General features: G+C 48.8%; 1 protein-coding gene across 4 annotated transcripts in view; it reads left to right on the top strand.

Moving 5' to 3' along the window:
* The window catches only part of FLI1 (Fli-1 proto-oncogene, ETS transcription factor), an 84,713-nt gene that overhangs the window by 31,996 nt on the left and 36,140 nt on the right, over nucleotides 1-16,577 (top strand). For all 4 annotated transcript variants that reach the window (XM_085081977.1, XM_085081978.1, XM_085081980.1 and 1 more), the window contains one exon: nucleotides 15,081-15,289. In XM_085081977.1, coding sequence (XP_084938103.1) covers nucleotides 15,081-15,289 — 209 coding nt within the window. The remainder of the gene's footprint in view (nucleotides 1-15,080; nucleotides 15,290-16,577) is intronic.

Below are 16,577 nucleotides of genomic sequence, written 5' to 3'. Positions count from 1 at the left end.
ACCAGAACAGGGAGAAATGCTCAGAAGCAGAATATTCTTTAACAAGATCATTGTAAACCAATTTCCCTGTGAATGCACAGCAGTGAGGCAGAGTGGGTGTGTGCAGTGGAGCTGTTTGGTGTGAGAGGCAAGGAAGGAAATGGAAATTGCAGGCAAGGCTGGGGAGAAAAAGGCCTGATGAATGAAACAGAAACAGAATGTTCTGTCCCTGCTCCAGCTGACTGAGACTTTACCTCCATGCTTAACTCCACTGAGTTAAGGCAGAGAGTAGGATTTGAAATCTTTAAATGAAGGATAAAATGTATTTGCTTGCCTGATTCAGATTTTCCCCTTCGAAGATGCCCCTGAAGAAAAGCCCTTGTTTACACATCCCACTGTGGCTCAGCACATGAGGTAGTGCCCTGAGAACCCAAATTCTTGTGCTCTCAGCCCAATTTTGCTGCAGTTGTGCTGTGTGACCCCCAGTGAGTGACATCTTTGGGCCTCCTGTGACTGTGTTACAGAAAAGTCATTCAGAGATGAGAAAAGCAGCATGAAATCTGCCCCTAAAGGTGACCTTTAGGGTGTGAGAGAAAGGCAGGCAATATTTTGACACGTTTAACAACACCCACTGACATTTTTCCTTGATGACACTGAAAAAATTGTTTCCCTGGATAACCTTGAGGTCCCCTGGCATTCCCAAACATGGTCTGGGGTGACATGGAGAAGGAGGAGGGGACAGTAAAACATCGGCAATTGTATCAGTGTAAGGTATGTAAAATGATCTGACTGTGATCGCCACAGCCTCTGCTCCCCCACACCCGCATTTATCTGGGTAATTCAAATGTGACCAAGAGAGGCTTTTGCCCTACCAGCTCCTCCTGGGAGATTTCCAACCTATTGCTCCCCACATCCCTGGAAGTGTCCAAGGCCAAGCTGGATGGGGCTTGGAGCAGCCTGGGACAGTGGAAGGTGTCCCTGCCCATGGCAGGGGGTGGAATGAGATGGGCTTTAAGGTCCTTCCAACCCAAACCATTCTGTGAGTCCAGGATTCTAATTCTGAAGTGCTTTACCCATTTTCCCTATTCCCCCTATTTTGCAGTAGCTCTATCAGGTGTTTTGTCAGCAAGGCTCCAAAGAGGTCCCAGGTCCTTTCAAAGCCATGCTGTGTGTGAGGGACGGACTTTCTTACCACCCATCCTATATCATCTGAAGCAATGTTTGGGATCTCTCTGTTGTCCCCATGGAAGAGAAGTTCCTTCATCATCATCACCACCGACCCCAGTAACAGGCAAGGCAGCTCACAGGGAGGTACTGCTGAATTGCTGAAATCTCACTCTTAGAGGATGCTAATGAGGAAAGTGAGTCTCAGCCCTGCCATGAGGAGCAAATGCTCCTTCCCTTGGGTGTTCCTGTGGGACCTTCCCAAACCAGGGAGAACCTGAGCCCTCAAAGGAGCCCCAGTGAGCTCCCTGCGTGCTGAGGGCTGGGAGGAAAATCAGAGCCCCAGAAAACACAGCTCAGGTTTCCAAGAGCTGCTCAGGCCAGTCTGTGTCAGGTGTACCAGAAGGGGGATGCACTTTTCATTTGGTCTCTCTGAGACCTCCACTGTCCCTCCAAGATAAGAATTTGGTGTCATTTGAGTCACCATGATATCCAAATGCCAAATGTTATTGATACTGAGGTACCTGTGTAGTCAAATGGCATCAGCCAGAGCCAAAAATGAAATAGGTTTTCTTACATTATTTTTAAGCATACAATTGCTTCACGAGGTGTTTGTATAAATATTAAAAATATAATTAAAAGTCTACAGGCTACAACTGCTTGGATATTGGAAGTTTTCCAGAACAGGTCCTGTGGGTGAGTGGGAATCATTCTTGCATTCACAAAAATACACAAAGAGTTGCAGGGAAGGTTGGATCACACATCACCCCAAAGGCGAAGCTTCCAGTGGCTGTGCTGGCATTGGGAAAAGCTGAAAATCCTTAATTTGGCCCTGTTCCCAAAGGCTATGACAGAGTTCCCTGTGTTTGTACCAGGGACATGTACAGGAGATTCCTGAGAGATACAATCTGACCTTTTCCTACATGGTGTCTTTTCCTCAGAAAGATGCAAATTGATCCAAGTCCTCCTGTTCCCTGCAAAGGCTGAGTTCTGACAGGCTGCTGAAAGCCCTACTTAGTGCTTTCTCAAGTTTTTCAAGCTTTCCTTTGAAACGCCACTTTCGTTGGAAACCAATTGCCATATTTTAAGAAAACTGAAAAGGTTAAAACTGAAATGGAACACTCAGAGCATCTAAAGCAAATTTTGGTTAATTTAAGGTGGACTTCTCTGGATAATCGTCTTGACCTTCTGTCCAACACCAGGATTGAAAAATTTCCCCTAGCCTCCAGAATTTTCTCAGGATATACCAAGGATCTCCTACCACATTCCAGGCTTGCCCATATCTTACCCATGACCTCGACACCCTTTTTACCCTTTATTTTACACAGAGAACTTTGGCTAGAGCTGAACAAACAGCTTTGCTGCCGAGCTGGTAAATGAGCCCCCATTTCCCAAATGTCGCTGTAGTACTGAAACCACAGGACCATCTTGTCTGTGCTTCCTGGCCATTTCCGGCTTGCTTGAAAGCTGAGGAAATGAGGTATGCTGAGGTGTGAACTTTATTTGTTTGTGTGGGGAGAGCACTAAGAGACAGAAATACAGACCGTGACCAAGGTGCTGGGCTCAGGAAAGAGGAAAAACCCCAACAGACCATTCCTCAAAGCATTTACAAATTAATGTTCAACAATGCATCTGGATAAATCTGCAGGGACTGCCTGAAACTCTTAGGGCAAAACATGGCCTTGGTTTGGGACAATGCCAAGCTGTGCCTCAATTTATTTTCTTTGTTTTTAAGCCCTCAGTTTCACTAAAATCAGGAATGGGTTTTGAGGGGTGGTTGGTTATGGGATTTGTTTGGTTTGTTCTGCAGTACTCCCATTCTCCTGCCCAGACAAGAGCAGGACCATGTGTGGCTGTGACCCAGCCAAAGGGACAGTGTGAAATGCCAGCCCAGGGACTGAGACTGCTCCAGCCACTGAGGTGACACCCAAATCCCTTGGGCTGGGATAGCTCCTTCTCCTCCATTCCTTGAAAAACCCAAGTTGATACCTATTTTTTTAATCCTCTCATGAGTTTTCCCTGCCAACAGGTTCTCCCTTTAGCCCTGCAGGCAGAGCTGGTCTCTGCAGGGTGGCTGCTGCTCATTCCAGGCAGAACCGGCAGGCAGGCTGCGTTATTAGCAGGGGAAGCTGATTGATTTATGAGAGCAGAAGTCTCTTGCTCGCTCCAGCACAGGTTATTCTCCAAATGCAAACCCTCTTTCACTTCACACACTCAAAGTGGCCAAGTGCTGTGTTATGAATGGGCCCCTTTGTTACCCCTGGCCCAACAGGACAGACTGTTTAGTTCATGTCTGTGCTCTAGCAAAGGAGGACGGGGTCTGCGAGACAGATGTGCCCTTTAATTGCAGGGAAATATTAGAAGATCGTTAAGCCATTTCTGACAGGGCTTTCCTCTGGCTCAGGGAGTAGGGAGTTGTTTTGGGAAGGCCAAGGAACAGCCCTGTCTTGCCAACCCCACAAACAGGACCTTGTCCTGCTCCCTTACCCCAACACTACACAAAACCAGAGGAGGTTCAGTCAGAAGCCCCACTTTGCTGCCAAAGCTACAGAGCTACATCTCAGAGAGAATTCTCTTTACACTCCATCTGATAAAGGGCTTTTCAACACAGCTCAGGGGACTTGCCCTGCTGGAGATAAGAGCAGCCCTATCAGCTCGGCTGAGAACATGGAGATGTGCCGAGGGTTCTGCTTCTTATTTATGTTGCTGAGCACGGTCTGAGTGTAAGAAACTCTCCAGCAAAAGGAAAACGTGCTGCAGTCAGCTCAGAAAACTTCCCCAAGTGCAGGGTGGAAAGGCAGCTCCTCTGCTCTTCACTCTGCTCAACAGGAGTGAAGGGGAGCCTGGGATTTAGTCTTGGTTTAGTTACACTGACACACGACTTTGAGCAGTGTTTGGTGGCTTTGTGTTGGTTCCCATGCTGCAAAATTACTGGAACAACCTCATGTGTGTCTGCAGGGCACCTCTGAGATGGTGGCTTCATCTTTTGGGATCATTGCTGTGAGAGAGCTTGACAGCTCCCTACTTCAGTTACCAAGTCAAAACTAATGATTTGCATTTAAAATACAGCAAAATAAACCAGAACAAGCCCATCTCATTGATTGTACAGGTGGGATCTGCTGAGGGACAGTGTGAATCCCATAGAGGTCTGAGCAAAGGTCTGGGGGTGACAGAAACCTGCAGAATCAGCCCCAAAATGGCCCTTGGGTACACATTCTTAGCCTCACATCCAGCCCAGGAGAAGGATGGGATGCAGAGCTGAGTGACCTGGCCAAAGCCATAGCACTGAGTGGCCTCCAGGCTGGGATTCACCTCCTGTCAGCTCTGGCTCCCAGCCCCTCCCAAACTCACTGGGAGCCTCTGCTGCAGCTCTTGCCTGCCTTCCCTGCAGCTGAACAGCCAGAACCCCTGCCATGGACTCATCCACAGACCTGCTTCACCAGCCATTGGATCTTTCAGGTGTGGAAAACTATCCCTGGGCACAGACTCAGACCATTCTCATTGTGGACTTCTCGAGGTGGCAAGGGACCTCATTTATCTAAGCCAGGCTCAAAGCCCTCCTGAGTACCACACTGATAAAGCCAACAGACTTTCTGTTAATGGCCACTGATAAGAGATTTTGGTGAGGGTTTTTTGCTCAGTCTCAGAGGAAAGTCGGTTTTGCTTTGTCTATCATTCTTATCCCTGGGATAACACTTAGCACTTCTATGGCCTCCTCCTCCAAGGACAGGGGATGACTTCACAAAATCTGAGCTCTTTGGGGGGCAGCATCACACAGACAGGGAAACTGAGGCATGGGGACATTAACACAGCTGTGAAAGAGCCCTTTTTTCATTTTTACTCTCACATCTGCTGTTGGCTGAGCCAGGAGCCAGCATTCACTGCCTGCATCTTGTAGATTCTTGCTGATTCAAGCTGGTTCTTGTAGATGCAGCACCAGAGAAGGCCTTGGATGTGTTTATTTAGCGGGAATGTTTGTCCTCAGCAAGAGCTTCACTGGATTTATGCAGCAGAGGCTCTTTCCTGACTGTAGCTCCCTGGAACTATTGGTGGGGTGGCCTTTGCTCTGTGATGTTTGACATCAGGAAGAAGAACAGCACCTTGTCAGCTCCTTTTTGTATTGCCGTGTTAACTTTGGGATCCAGCCCAGGTGCCAGGATAGGATTCAGCTTTTTTGTCCAAGAGGTAGGAGTGATGGCTATCCCTGAATCCTTCCAGGACCTTCCTCTTGCACTGAAATTAAAACATCAGTGTTCCTTTGTAAAAAAATCAAAAGCCCCTGGGAACTACCACTGTTGTAAACTGGGTTTTCCTGTTCAAATATCTTGATCGAGATTGACAAAGAAAATATCTCAGTGCAATCCTGCTGCGCTGTTTTCCTTGGATTGCCATGGGCAGGCTTGTTCAAAAAATCTCTGCTTTTGCTATAGGCGTAGGCAGAAACTATCCTGTCACTGGAGCCACAGGGGCTGGGCTCGGTGCACAAGGAAAACACAGATCTGTGCCATCCCAGCAGGGTGGCAGCCCTCAGCTCCACTGCCAAGCTCAGGAGAGCAGTTGGGATATGGGTCAGGAGCCAGCAGAGGCTGGAGTGCTGCAAAAGCCTCCCTGCCCAGCTCTGCCAAGGGCACCTGAGTGCACCTCAGGGACAAAGGAAATGGGAAACTCGGACCAATCACCAGATTTAGACCTGACATTTGAGAGGGATTCAAGGTACTGTGGCTCCCAACTCCTGTACATGGGAGTGAGATTTGTGTGACTTCAGGCTCCTTTGGTAATCTCACCTTCGGGAGTTCTCCATCCCAGTCAGAGCCATTTTTCTGGCGAAGAGGCAGAGATCTGATTCCCCGTGCTCTTATCAGGAACATGCATGTGCTTCTTGGGGAACAAATAGGTTCCTGTGAGTCCTGAACCACCTCTCCGCTCTCCTCTTATCTCTGGGCTCTGTGTGATGCAGCCCTGACCCAGCCCAGTAACCAGCTCTGGGCTCAAACCCTGAGGTTGTGCTCTGGATGCCCTGGGCACCCAGACCCTGAGCTCAGATTTAACCTGAAGCCAGCTCAGGGCTCAGATAGACTTGAGCCCTCACGCTGGAAAACCCAAGCCACATGTGGTTTAGAATTCAGCTGCAGGATTGTGTTGGACTTGTGTCTGCACCCCTGACAGAGCATCCAGGCCTTCACTATGCACTGTAGATGTCAGTGATGGATTATTCCTTTCATTTCCTTTTGGCTGAACCTTCCCATGGCCGAGCATTCCCTCAAGAGGTGCTGGGGTGCTCCAGACTCCTGTCCCAGGAAGCAGCACAGGCTGCGCTCACTCCTGGAGACACTTCTGGGATCCTTTCATGCTGTTGTTTTTCCTCAGGCTGGGATAAGTCATCTTGGGCTGAAGGAGCTTGTTTTGTTCTCTGTGGATGGAAACAAAACAGCCCCCGATGGCCGTTTCCTGATGGGCTTCCTGCGATTGTGCAGGGAATGGTGTCAGGGAACAAAACAGGATACAGCGGCGGGGTTGTGAATGTAACTGGGACAATGGTATCAAAGTGGAATAAAAATAATGAATGGGCACTGCTGGAGCCATGAGTCAGAACCTGGAATATTTGTGTCTCCCCCAACTGCCACCTCCCAGCTCTTGAATTTCTGGGAGAACGCTCTTTTTACAGTATCCCGTGCTTTGGCAATAGCAACCCAAAGTGGAAAGATAGAGTTTTGTGGTTTGCACCTATTCCCTAATGCTTTTAAGACTCCACTTTCTGTCATTTTCCAAGGCAGCAGCCTGAGACAAGGCCCAGAGATGGGACAAACCTTCTCCCATGACAAACCCCCATACTTTTGGGTTTCTCCATTTGTTGTTTTCCCTTCTAGAGTGAATAATTTCTATTGAAAAGCTTCCATTTATCTCTGTGTGTTGAATACAAAACCGGCAGGATTGCCACTGTCTCAGTTTCTGATATGAGTAAATATACTCCCCAGAAGTTCTGCTTTGAGGGACAAGGTCACACCACTGCAATGGGCAGATGCAGCTCAGAGTGAGCTCAGCTTTCCTGACACAAGTGCTGGGTCAGTCTGCAAAGTCCTGATGGAATATTTGCCACTGGGAAGAGCCTCTGGCAGCACATCAAGGCAAGGGGCTGGGCACTGGGTGCTCCAGGACAGAGCTGAGGTCAGCACAGCATTTTTGCATTTGTGCTCCGGGATAGTTGGGGTTTGTCAGCAAGCCAGATTCTGAAACCATCTTGCAGTTTCCCTCCCTGTTTCTTCAGCAGAGAAGACCATAAAAATGCTACAATAATATTTACTGAAGGGTGCATGTTCGCAGTTAGGCCCATGTGTCTCTGTTTACAAACACATCTGCTCAGAGCAAGGCAATTGTTTTAAAAGCATGAGGGGGAAAAATGAAATTAAAAGGAAGGTGAGCTAGAGCTGGGGGGATTTGAGTGCCCAGTCTTGGAAAATAATCACCCAACAGTGTCAGTCTCAGTGAGAAGAGGATACACCTTCAGAAGAGAAAAGCTGTAGGCAGAGAGGAGTGGAGATGGACAGGAAAGTGGCCGAGGGGAGTGTTAATACCTGGCAAAGGCTGATTGATCTTCTGGGAACATGAGACAGCTTGGAAAAGATCTTGAGAGATCACAGAGTCCTCAGCCTGAGCAGGGTCAGGCTGGTTAATCCATGGAGGTGAATCCTTTTGGGATTTGATTGGCTTCAGATTCTTTGGAAAATCTCAACCTTGGGACTTACCCATGCCAATCAGAGGCATTTTCTGGCTTTTATTAGATACCAGATGCCCAGTGATTCAGTGAAACTGGCTGCCAAGATAAGAAACCTGGCCCAAGCCATGCCAAAGGCAAAGCTTTCAGTACTTGGGAGAGGCTTCACCTTGTACCCTCATCCTAAATCATCTCACCTGTCCTGGTTGGCAGAACTGGGCAGGGAACAGCAGCCAGGGAACTCTCTGGGAACAGCAGCCAGGAGCTGTGGTTTGTGCCAGTGGACACCCACCTCATCCCCTGCTCCCAGTGTCAGTCCCAGCAGGGTGGGCAGCACGGGGGAAGGCAGGAGTGCTCAGGGAATTCCCTGTCCTCAGCCCTGGGATGGGATGAGCCATCTGGGGACTGGCAGGGCTGTTTCCTGCTCCAGGCACAAGTGCTGCTCTTGTTCTAAAAGAAGAGCTGCAGCACGCTCCAGGATTTTGGGATGTATGTGATGGGGATGTGATGGTCCCTCCAGACTCAGCTTTCACCACATTTACCTTCCAGAGGTCAAGGGGCCACAGAGATCATTTGGGCAGGTTCCTTTTTAATTCCACCTCCTCTCCTGGGCCTGTGCTGAGACCCCACAGAGGCTTTTCCTGGGGATTTCCCACGGCTCCAGGCCTGTTTTAAGCCTCCTTATCATTATCCTTAATGCAGCAACTTGCTGGGAAGGAGCACTGTCACCTGGTTATTCCAAGCTGGCTGGAAACAAACCAAAATAAGCCTTGAAACCATTAATGTGAAGTCTAGACTGAGGAAAAAAGTCATGGGTCCAGATCCTATAAAAGTGTGCCTGAAGTAAATGCTTTTCTGAGAAGTGAAGTACAGGAGAATGATGTATATTTTTATCCTTTTGGAGTCTGGTTTTGGAATCTTGAGATCAAAATAATAGAGCACTGGTTTTAGTAGCCTTCTTTTACCCACTTGATATAAAATTTCATATTTTATATGAAAAATGGTGAACATAAAAATAACCCCCAAAAGATATATATATATATATATATATATATATATATATATATATATATGTGTGTGTGTATATATACACACACATATACACATTTCCTTATGAGGAGTTTTGCCAAATCATTTTGCCCCAATTTTTAGCTGTCTAATTTTGGTGTGGTTTTGGTGTTTTTCAGTGTTTTTGCTGTTTCTGCTACTCTTACTCCTGCTTTGTTTCCTCCTAACATGAGTTACCACATTGTGGTTTCCCATTTATTTGAATTGTGAAGGAATTATGGTGTATTCCGAGGCTGCCAAGCTACCTCTGGATGGAGTAGCCTGGGAGGGAAGGGAGGGGAAGGGAACGGAAGGGAAGGGAAGGGAAGGGAAGGGAAGGGAAGGGAAGGGAAGGGAAGGGAAGGCAGCCTGGGTCATGTGGGTGGCTCTTTGTTCAAGTCACTGTCCTGCTCTGTGGCTCTGAGCAAGTCTGCAGTGCAGACTGGGGCAAAACACTGCAGTGTGGGATGGCCTAAAATAATTAAATGAAAGCCCTCCTTTATACTCACAGAAGTCCTCAGATCTGCAGAGACCTGGAGACAGTCTGAAAAGTTTGCTGCCCTCTTAACCTTGAGCACTGCTGCAGCAGGAAAAGGGGCTTGGAGCAACCTGGGATAGGGGAAGGTGTGGCAGGGGGTGGAATGAGATGAGATTCATGGTCCTTCCAATCCAAATCAGTATGGGATTCTGGGATTCTGTGACAGCAGCCTGCATCTCCTCCCATTCCTCCTCCTGGGCAGGGACAGCTCTGGGCAGTTGGGTTGTCCCAGCCCCACCAACACCAGCTCAGCTGGGAAGTGCTGTGAACAGCATGATGTGGGACCCTAGGCAATGCTGCAAATGGGTCAAAGGGGCAAGAGCAATACACTTTGGCTGTGATGGCTCTCATCCTGCTGGATTCACCAGGGGGAATGCGGATCTCCAGCTGCAGGGTGGAAAAGCTCCTAAGCAGGACTGAAATGGATTGTGAAGGGCACAAGACAGGATTGTGGTTGTTGGCAATCAAATGCTCATGATTACAATTTTTCAGGAGTGCTCTGAGGAGTCCCTGCCCCAGTAACATCCTACAAGGAAGGTGGAGTAGCAGGAGCAAACTTCAGGAAAAGTGGTCTAGAAAAGCTACACAGGGAATTCTTGGTTTGGTGAGGTGCAAGGGAAGAGTGGACATATGAGAGTGTATCCAAAGGATTCCTGTCTGTTGTCCCAGTGGCAGCACTGGCCAAGGCTCTGTGCCCCACAGTCCGCATATAACAGGGCAATAGAGGAGGAAAAAGGCTTTGAAAGGGAAATGCTCCTTAAAAGTTATGCCAAAGATCCAGGGCAGGGATGAGAACAATACTCTGCCTTCCTGCCTCTCAGTCCAGGGCCTGATTCTTCCTAAAGTGCTGCCCCAAGATCAACAAAGGCCCTGCTCCTTTGTGAATTTCTTATTTGACTCATTTTCTTGTAAGTCTGATGTTATCTCTGTGCATATGAGATGCTAGCTGCAGAAGTGCTGACTTGTAACACTACAGTGCCAAAGTAATTTCTACTCCAGGGTTGCTCCTCAGTGCAAAGCCCGGGCTGTGTGAGGCTGCTGGACTTCGGATTTTGGTGTTTTGCGTGATTAGGTTTGGGCTCTTCAGGTCTGTGTTGGCAACATTCTCTTTACAAAAATATTTCAGGAGTGATTTTCTCACAGCACCAGGAGTGGTGACATTTTGGGGAGGGGAGAAAAAGGAAAGAAAACAGCCACCCCTCTAGAGGTGGAGTCATGTCTCCATGGCACAATGATTCAGGTACTCAGCATTTTCTTCTCTTCTAAGTCAGCCTTTGTGGAGGAGGATGAAACGTTTATCTTTAGCAATGCCTTTTAAATGTGGTTATGGCCAGAAAAGTGCATGTTGAGAGCTCAAAGTCAATATTCAATGAAATCTCACTGCACACACACAGAATAACCTCAGTTATTGGGGATACCTGGGGTGACAGCACTGAGTGCTCATCTCATCAGCCCTTGTTTACCTGGCCTTACTCCTTTCTCAAATGTCCTGTTCAATTCATTAACTAAGTGAAACCTTTGCTAAAGTGTGTGTGTGTGTGTGTGTGTGTGTGTGTGTGTGTGTGTGTGTGTTTGTGTGTGTGTTTGATCTCCTTTTCACAGTAAGGGATCAGGAAAACTTGCTTGAAGCATTGGTGGCCTGTCAGCCCTCCCAGAATCTCAGACTGGCTGTTCCTGCCCACAGGACCAAAGCCAAACTGTGCCTCACCCTATGGCACTCACACACCTGGGACCTGGGTCAGGATGGCTCCTCCAAGTAAAGCCAAACCTGCAAATGCGCCCTCTTACAACTCGAAACTGCTGTGAAAATAAGAGCCACGCCACAGATTCCTGCCTGAGAGATGCAGGAGTGTGTGCCAGCTCCTTGGGAGCCTCATTTGTGGTGGTCACTGGTGGGCTGCCCTGGGCTGCCCAGGGAGCTGGATGTGCTGTCATGGCCGGGACTGGCCACATTTATGCCAGGAATGTGATTAAAACCTGGAAAAACTGAGGCCAGCCTATTCCCAGAGGCACTATAACGTAACATATATGCCAGAGTAACACACACAGCTCCTGTCTCAGCCTCAGGCCGGCCAGCCCAAGGCCACAGGCTGAGGCAGCAGCATGGGGGGACTCTGGGGGCTGTGCCCTGTCTGGGCAGGCTGTGTTGGCACCTGGGACATCTCAGAGAGTTTTCCCAGTCTGCAAACACCGAGCAGCTCTCGATTCCAGGAGAGAGAAGCTTGGTATTCCACTGAGCTGCTGCTTTGTGCCTCAGCTCTGCCCCTCCTGAAGAGGCTGGGCTGTCATAGCTGGGCCTGGCCAAGCTGAGCCCCCACAGCGAGCACGGGGAAGGCTGTAACTGTTCCCTGCAGCCTGAAGGCGAGCACTGGCCTCTTCCAGGAGAGCTACCCTGAGTCCCAGGCAGCCCTCACCTTATCCAGGCATCCCCAAGCAGCACAGGCTGCCTGCTGCTTGCCCCCGGTGTGTTTTCTCTGGGCTGTGGGCACAGGGCTGAGCCGCTGGCAGTGGGGCTGGCTCCATGCCACCCGCCTGCCCTCACATGTCACCAGCCCTGCTCGAGCTGTGCTCTGGGGCTGAGCAGGTGCCACCAGCCCTATCGCTCCTCATCTGCTGGGGTGGCTCAGCTCCCCTGGGGCTGAGCCTTTGTGCTGCCGCCAATTCGGGTTTAGCTTAAACCACTCCTGGCCCAGGAGCTGCCATGAGCAGCTGGAGCATTTGGATTTCTTCTTCTGTTTTCAGGACTGAAATTGTTCAAGCAGCACAAGGCAGAGCTCAGTCCCAGTGCCCCAGTGAGGTTATTGCTAGCCCAGTTAACAGTTGCATGCAGGCAGGTCTGAGCAGCCACTTTTTCTTTCAAGGAAGATCCTTATCTGAGGAAGTTCTCTGTCACATATTCTGTGTCACTGAGAAATGTGTACTTGCTTGTGTATGTAGAGTTGTACTTGGTGCAGCCCCAGCCATTGATCCAGGGCTGTCCTCTGGAGTGCTGTTGGCTTTGGGGTTTGTTGGCACAGACAGAAAGATCCCTGCTTTCCGATTTCTTTTCCATCAGAATCTTTCTTCAGAAGAAAAAAAGGCTTTAGGCAGAAAAAGCAGCCTGGAATGAAGAGTGCCTAACTAAGCCTGAATTCAGAAGAACTCCCCAACAACTACATAAGTCCTGCTGAAGTTCCAGTAAAAATCTTGTAGCAACCTTTCACACTAATTTTGTGGGATAATTGTCATTATAGTTATTTTCCCAGGTATCGTTTCCCAAAAAAAAACCCCAATTTTGTGTGTGTATGTTTAGAATGTGTTTTCAGTGTGGAAATCTCCAAACCCAAATATTCAGAATTTTTATCTGATGAATTTGCAGGGGTACTCACATTTTCCTTTCACGTTTTCTAGACTGGGTCTAGAGGGCCCTAAGCCAGTCCAGCACCCCAGTGTGGGGCTCACCCTCCACCTCAGGTACGGAACCCCATACTTTTTGTACTGAGAGGAAGTGGAAGCTTGGAGAAATTGTGTCATTTAGGAACCCCTGCCTGACATCCTGACTTCAGGGAATCAGGAAAGCAGGAAATCCCTCTGTCCTGACCTCTGATGGGAAGACCTGTTCTCTTTTAAGACCGAACCATATCTTGTTCTTGTACCTTCCTGCACAGGTAAAGTTTGCAACCTGGAGATAATCCCAGCCCTTTGAGAGGTTTGTGACACAATTCACACCAGTCTTCCCCAGGAGCACCTTCTAGTCCTTCCCTTACTCTAAAGCTGAAAAAAGGAGGGGTATTTTTGAAAGGCTGTGAATCCACCAAGAAAAAGCTGCTGGAAAGGTTGAACACAGTGTGAGCTCCTTTCATCAAGCACCATTGGGCTGTGTGGGGTAAAACCCTCCTTTTTGCTGTTTAATGGCTGTAACTAGTGTGAGAGGTTGATCACAGATTGCAGCAAATACTGGAACTTCAGCAGAATTTATTGCAGATATTTGAGGGTTCCTGTGAATTCAAGCTTAGTCAGGCCCACTCCAATTCCAGGCTGCTTCAGCTTATTTGGGTTTGTTATGTGATCTGAGATCAGAGATAGAAAAGTGCTGATTTTTGTAAGTGCACAGCACAAGCCTCTCTCTAAGTGGGTTAACTTCAGGCTAAGGGGGTTTTCGTGTTTACCCAGTGGGCTCCAAATTATTGATTTTTTTTTTGTGATGGTACCATGATCCTGGTGGTATCTGATTTGTGCTTAGATTCTTGTCTCATTCCAGGAGCTGCACCTCTCTAAGCTTTCAGAATTTCTGTTTCCCTCCCTGGTTATGGAATAATTTATAAAACAAGCCTCCGAAACAACTACTGGGGGGGTGGGGGTGGGCAGAGAGCAATAATTTATTATTTTGAAAAGCTTCTGGTTCAGGCTGTGCCCTGTGAATGTTAACCACGGGAGGTTAGCACACACCAGATTTCAGCTGTGTGTGTTCAGTGACCCTCTGCTACCCACACACCCACTGCTGGGTGTTTTTGGAGTGCTCAGTGCCCAGAGTAGGTGATTCTGTAGCTTTGTTTTGGAGCTCCATCAGCTCACATTAAAGTGGGGGCTGCTTTCTGTGTGGGAGGTTCCTCCTTTGGTTTCTGCCCTGCCACTCATAAAGGCAGCTGTGTTGTGTGTGGTTAACTGAGCTCCCTCCAGAGCAGGCAGCCCTTGCCAGATGCACTTTGAGTCAGGCAGGGCTGTGCCAAAGCTGTCAGGAGCCCAGCACTCCGCACTTGGAAAACCCAAGCACATCCATGCAAGGAAATCAATAGTCAGAAATTTTTGTCAACATTTGGAGTTTCAGCAAGGGGGGAAAAAAAAAGGGATAACAATTTCCTGGTTTTAAGCATTTCTAGAAATGCACAGTTGGGTAACACACCAGCCCTACACTTCCCACAAAATAAACAAAAAGTGTAAAGTAATGCATTTTTCCTCTGCCACAAACACCCATAACTCTGACCTGCCCTGCTGCTTCTCCTTCAGCAGCAACCTCAAAACACAAACAGCACACAAACCCTCTGAAAGGAGACATAGAGACCTTCCCATGCCACTCCAGAGGTGTTCCCACTACACATCAGTTGGGTTTGGAGCAGCAGTGCAGCAGGTGGGCAGGTGACTTGCTGGGACTGGGGGTGAAGCTGCTCACCACAAGCACTGGGGTGACACAGCCCCTGTGAGGTGACACAGCCCAGCAGCTCCTGCACTGTTTGCAGAGGTCCAGTGAACCTGAACACTGCTCCCACCCAGAGCCAGCAGCCAGCAAAGCAGAGCAAAGCAAGGCCTGGTTTGCATAGGGAGGTCCTGGACCGTGGGGTCTGATTCCCCCTGGCAGGTGGAAATTGCAGCCAGCAAAGCAAGGCAGAGTAACCCATTTTGCATAGGGGTTCCTGGTCCCCAGGGCTCTGATTCCCCCTGGCAGGTGAAAATTGCAGCCAGCAAAGCCAAGCAGAGCAGAGCAAGCTCTGGTTTGCATAGGGGCTCCTGCTCCCCACAGGCTCTGGTTTCCCTGGCAGGTGGTGATGGCAGCCAGCGTGCAGCAGCTGCAGGGCCCTGCAGGTGCTCCCAGCTCCGAGGGAGAACCAGAGGGCAGTTCCTGCTCTGGTCACAGCTCTGAGGGCTGGTTCTGTCTCTCCCCAGGAGGCTCTGTCGGTGGTGAGTGACGACCAGTCCCTGTTCGACCCCACGTACGGCGCGGCTGCACAGCTGCCCAAGGACATGACGGCCTCCGGCAGCCCCGACTTTGGGCAGCCCCACAAGATCAACCCCCTGCCTCCCCAGCAGGAGTGGATCAACCAGCCCGTGAGGGTCAGTGTCAAGCGGGAGTACGACCACATGAACGGATCCAGGTAAGGAAAGACCCTTTCCACACCTACTGAGTCTTAACCATGGAATCATGGAATGTCCTGAGCTGGGAGGGACCCACAGGGATCATCGAGCCCAACTCCTCAATCCAATGAGTCCAAAAAGCGTAGAGCACACATTGCCCATTTGTGCTCTTGTGCTGCACATCAACAAACCTCTGTGTGCAGGACCATGTCCCACTCTCCTGTAATTCCTTCTTTTGTGACTCATTTTTTAACAGCCTGAGCATCCTTGTGCAGTTCTGCAGATGTGTCCCTCCCAGTCTCCATGAACACAGACAGGGGCATGAGACTGCCAGGGCAGAGCCCATGCTGCAAATGCTGCTGTAAATCCCACATTTCACCCCTAGCTCAGCACCCCATGGATGTGGTTCCAGGGGCTCACAAAGGGAGCCATGCAACACTAATTGGAGTTTCTGCCAGAGTGAAGCACTGAAAGCTGCACTGCTGGGCTGCAAGGGCTTCTCTGGAGGACACTTCTTATTTGTGCTCTGCCAGGGCATTAACAAACCTCTGGAACTGGAGAGCTTTGTGATGCAGAAGGGAGGAGGAGACTGAGGTTCTTTATGGGAGGCTCTGAGGTGGAGCAAAACCAAAGGCCTGTGCCTACACCTTCTGTGTGGATAGAGGTGACACTGGTGACACAGGGAGCTCAGGAGTATTTGGAGAAGGGATGTTAACCCCCACAGGGTCACTGGGGCTGGGGTAACCTCCCTAGCTCACAGCCAAAGGACAGCCCAGCGCCTGGCATTTGTACTTGGAGATGAATCATTTCCTTTTTCAATGAGAAACTGAATGACTTGAAAACATTTTGTTATCACAGCTCAGGTTGCCCCTTTTAAAAACATTACTACAAGTCCAAAGCCTGGAAACAAATGTCACCTTCTTGAACATAATCTTTAGGTGTAGAAATTTCAAAATTTGTTTCAATTTTAAATATATATAATATAGATACACTTTCACTTTTTAGCAAAAGCTTTTAGAGGTCACATTAATTTTAAATGTGATTTGAATTTCAAAGTCACAAACCTCTGTAACATTTGTAGTGTTTCACAGTGAAACCCTCAAGGGTTTTTCTGCTTTAGGGTGAGTTTAGCAGCACATTTTCCTGGTTTCTGAGAACACAGCAGAGCACAGAGTTGGAAACAGAAAGCAGCCTTGCACTTTCAGCCCTCTACAGAGAAATGATGGTGCTAAAGACATCAAACAGCAGTGTGTTGTTTTTTACCTCGTAAGTGTACAGTAGATGCTGATTTTACTCTCAGATAAAGGC

The sequence above is a fragment of the Lichenostomus cassidix genome, chromosome 24 (assembly GCF_008360975.1).
Source record: "Lichenostomus cassidix isolate B80296 chromosome 24, HeHo_3.0, whole genome shotgun sequence".
Lineage (NCBI taxonomy): Eukaryota > Metazoa > Chordata > Aves > Passeriformes > Meliphagidae > Lichenostomus > Lichenostomus cassidix.
Note: the sequence above shows the minus strand (reverse complement) of the source record. Positions and strands in the feature narration are given on the sequence as shown.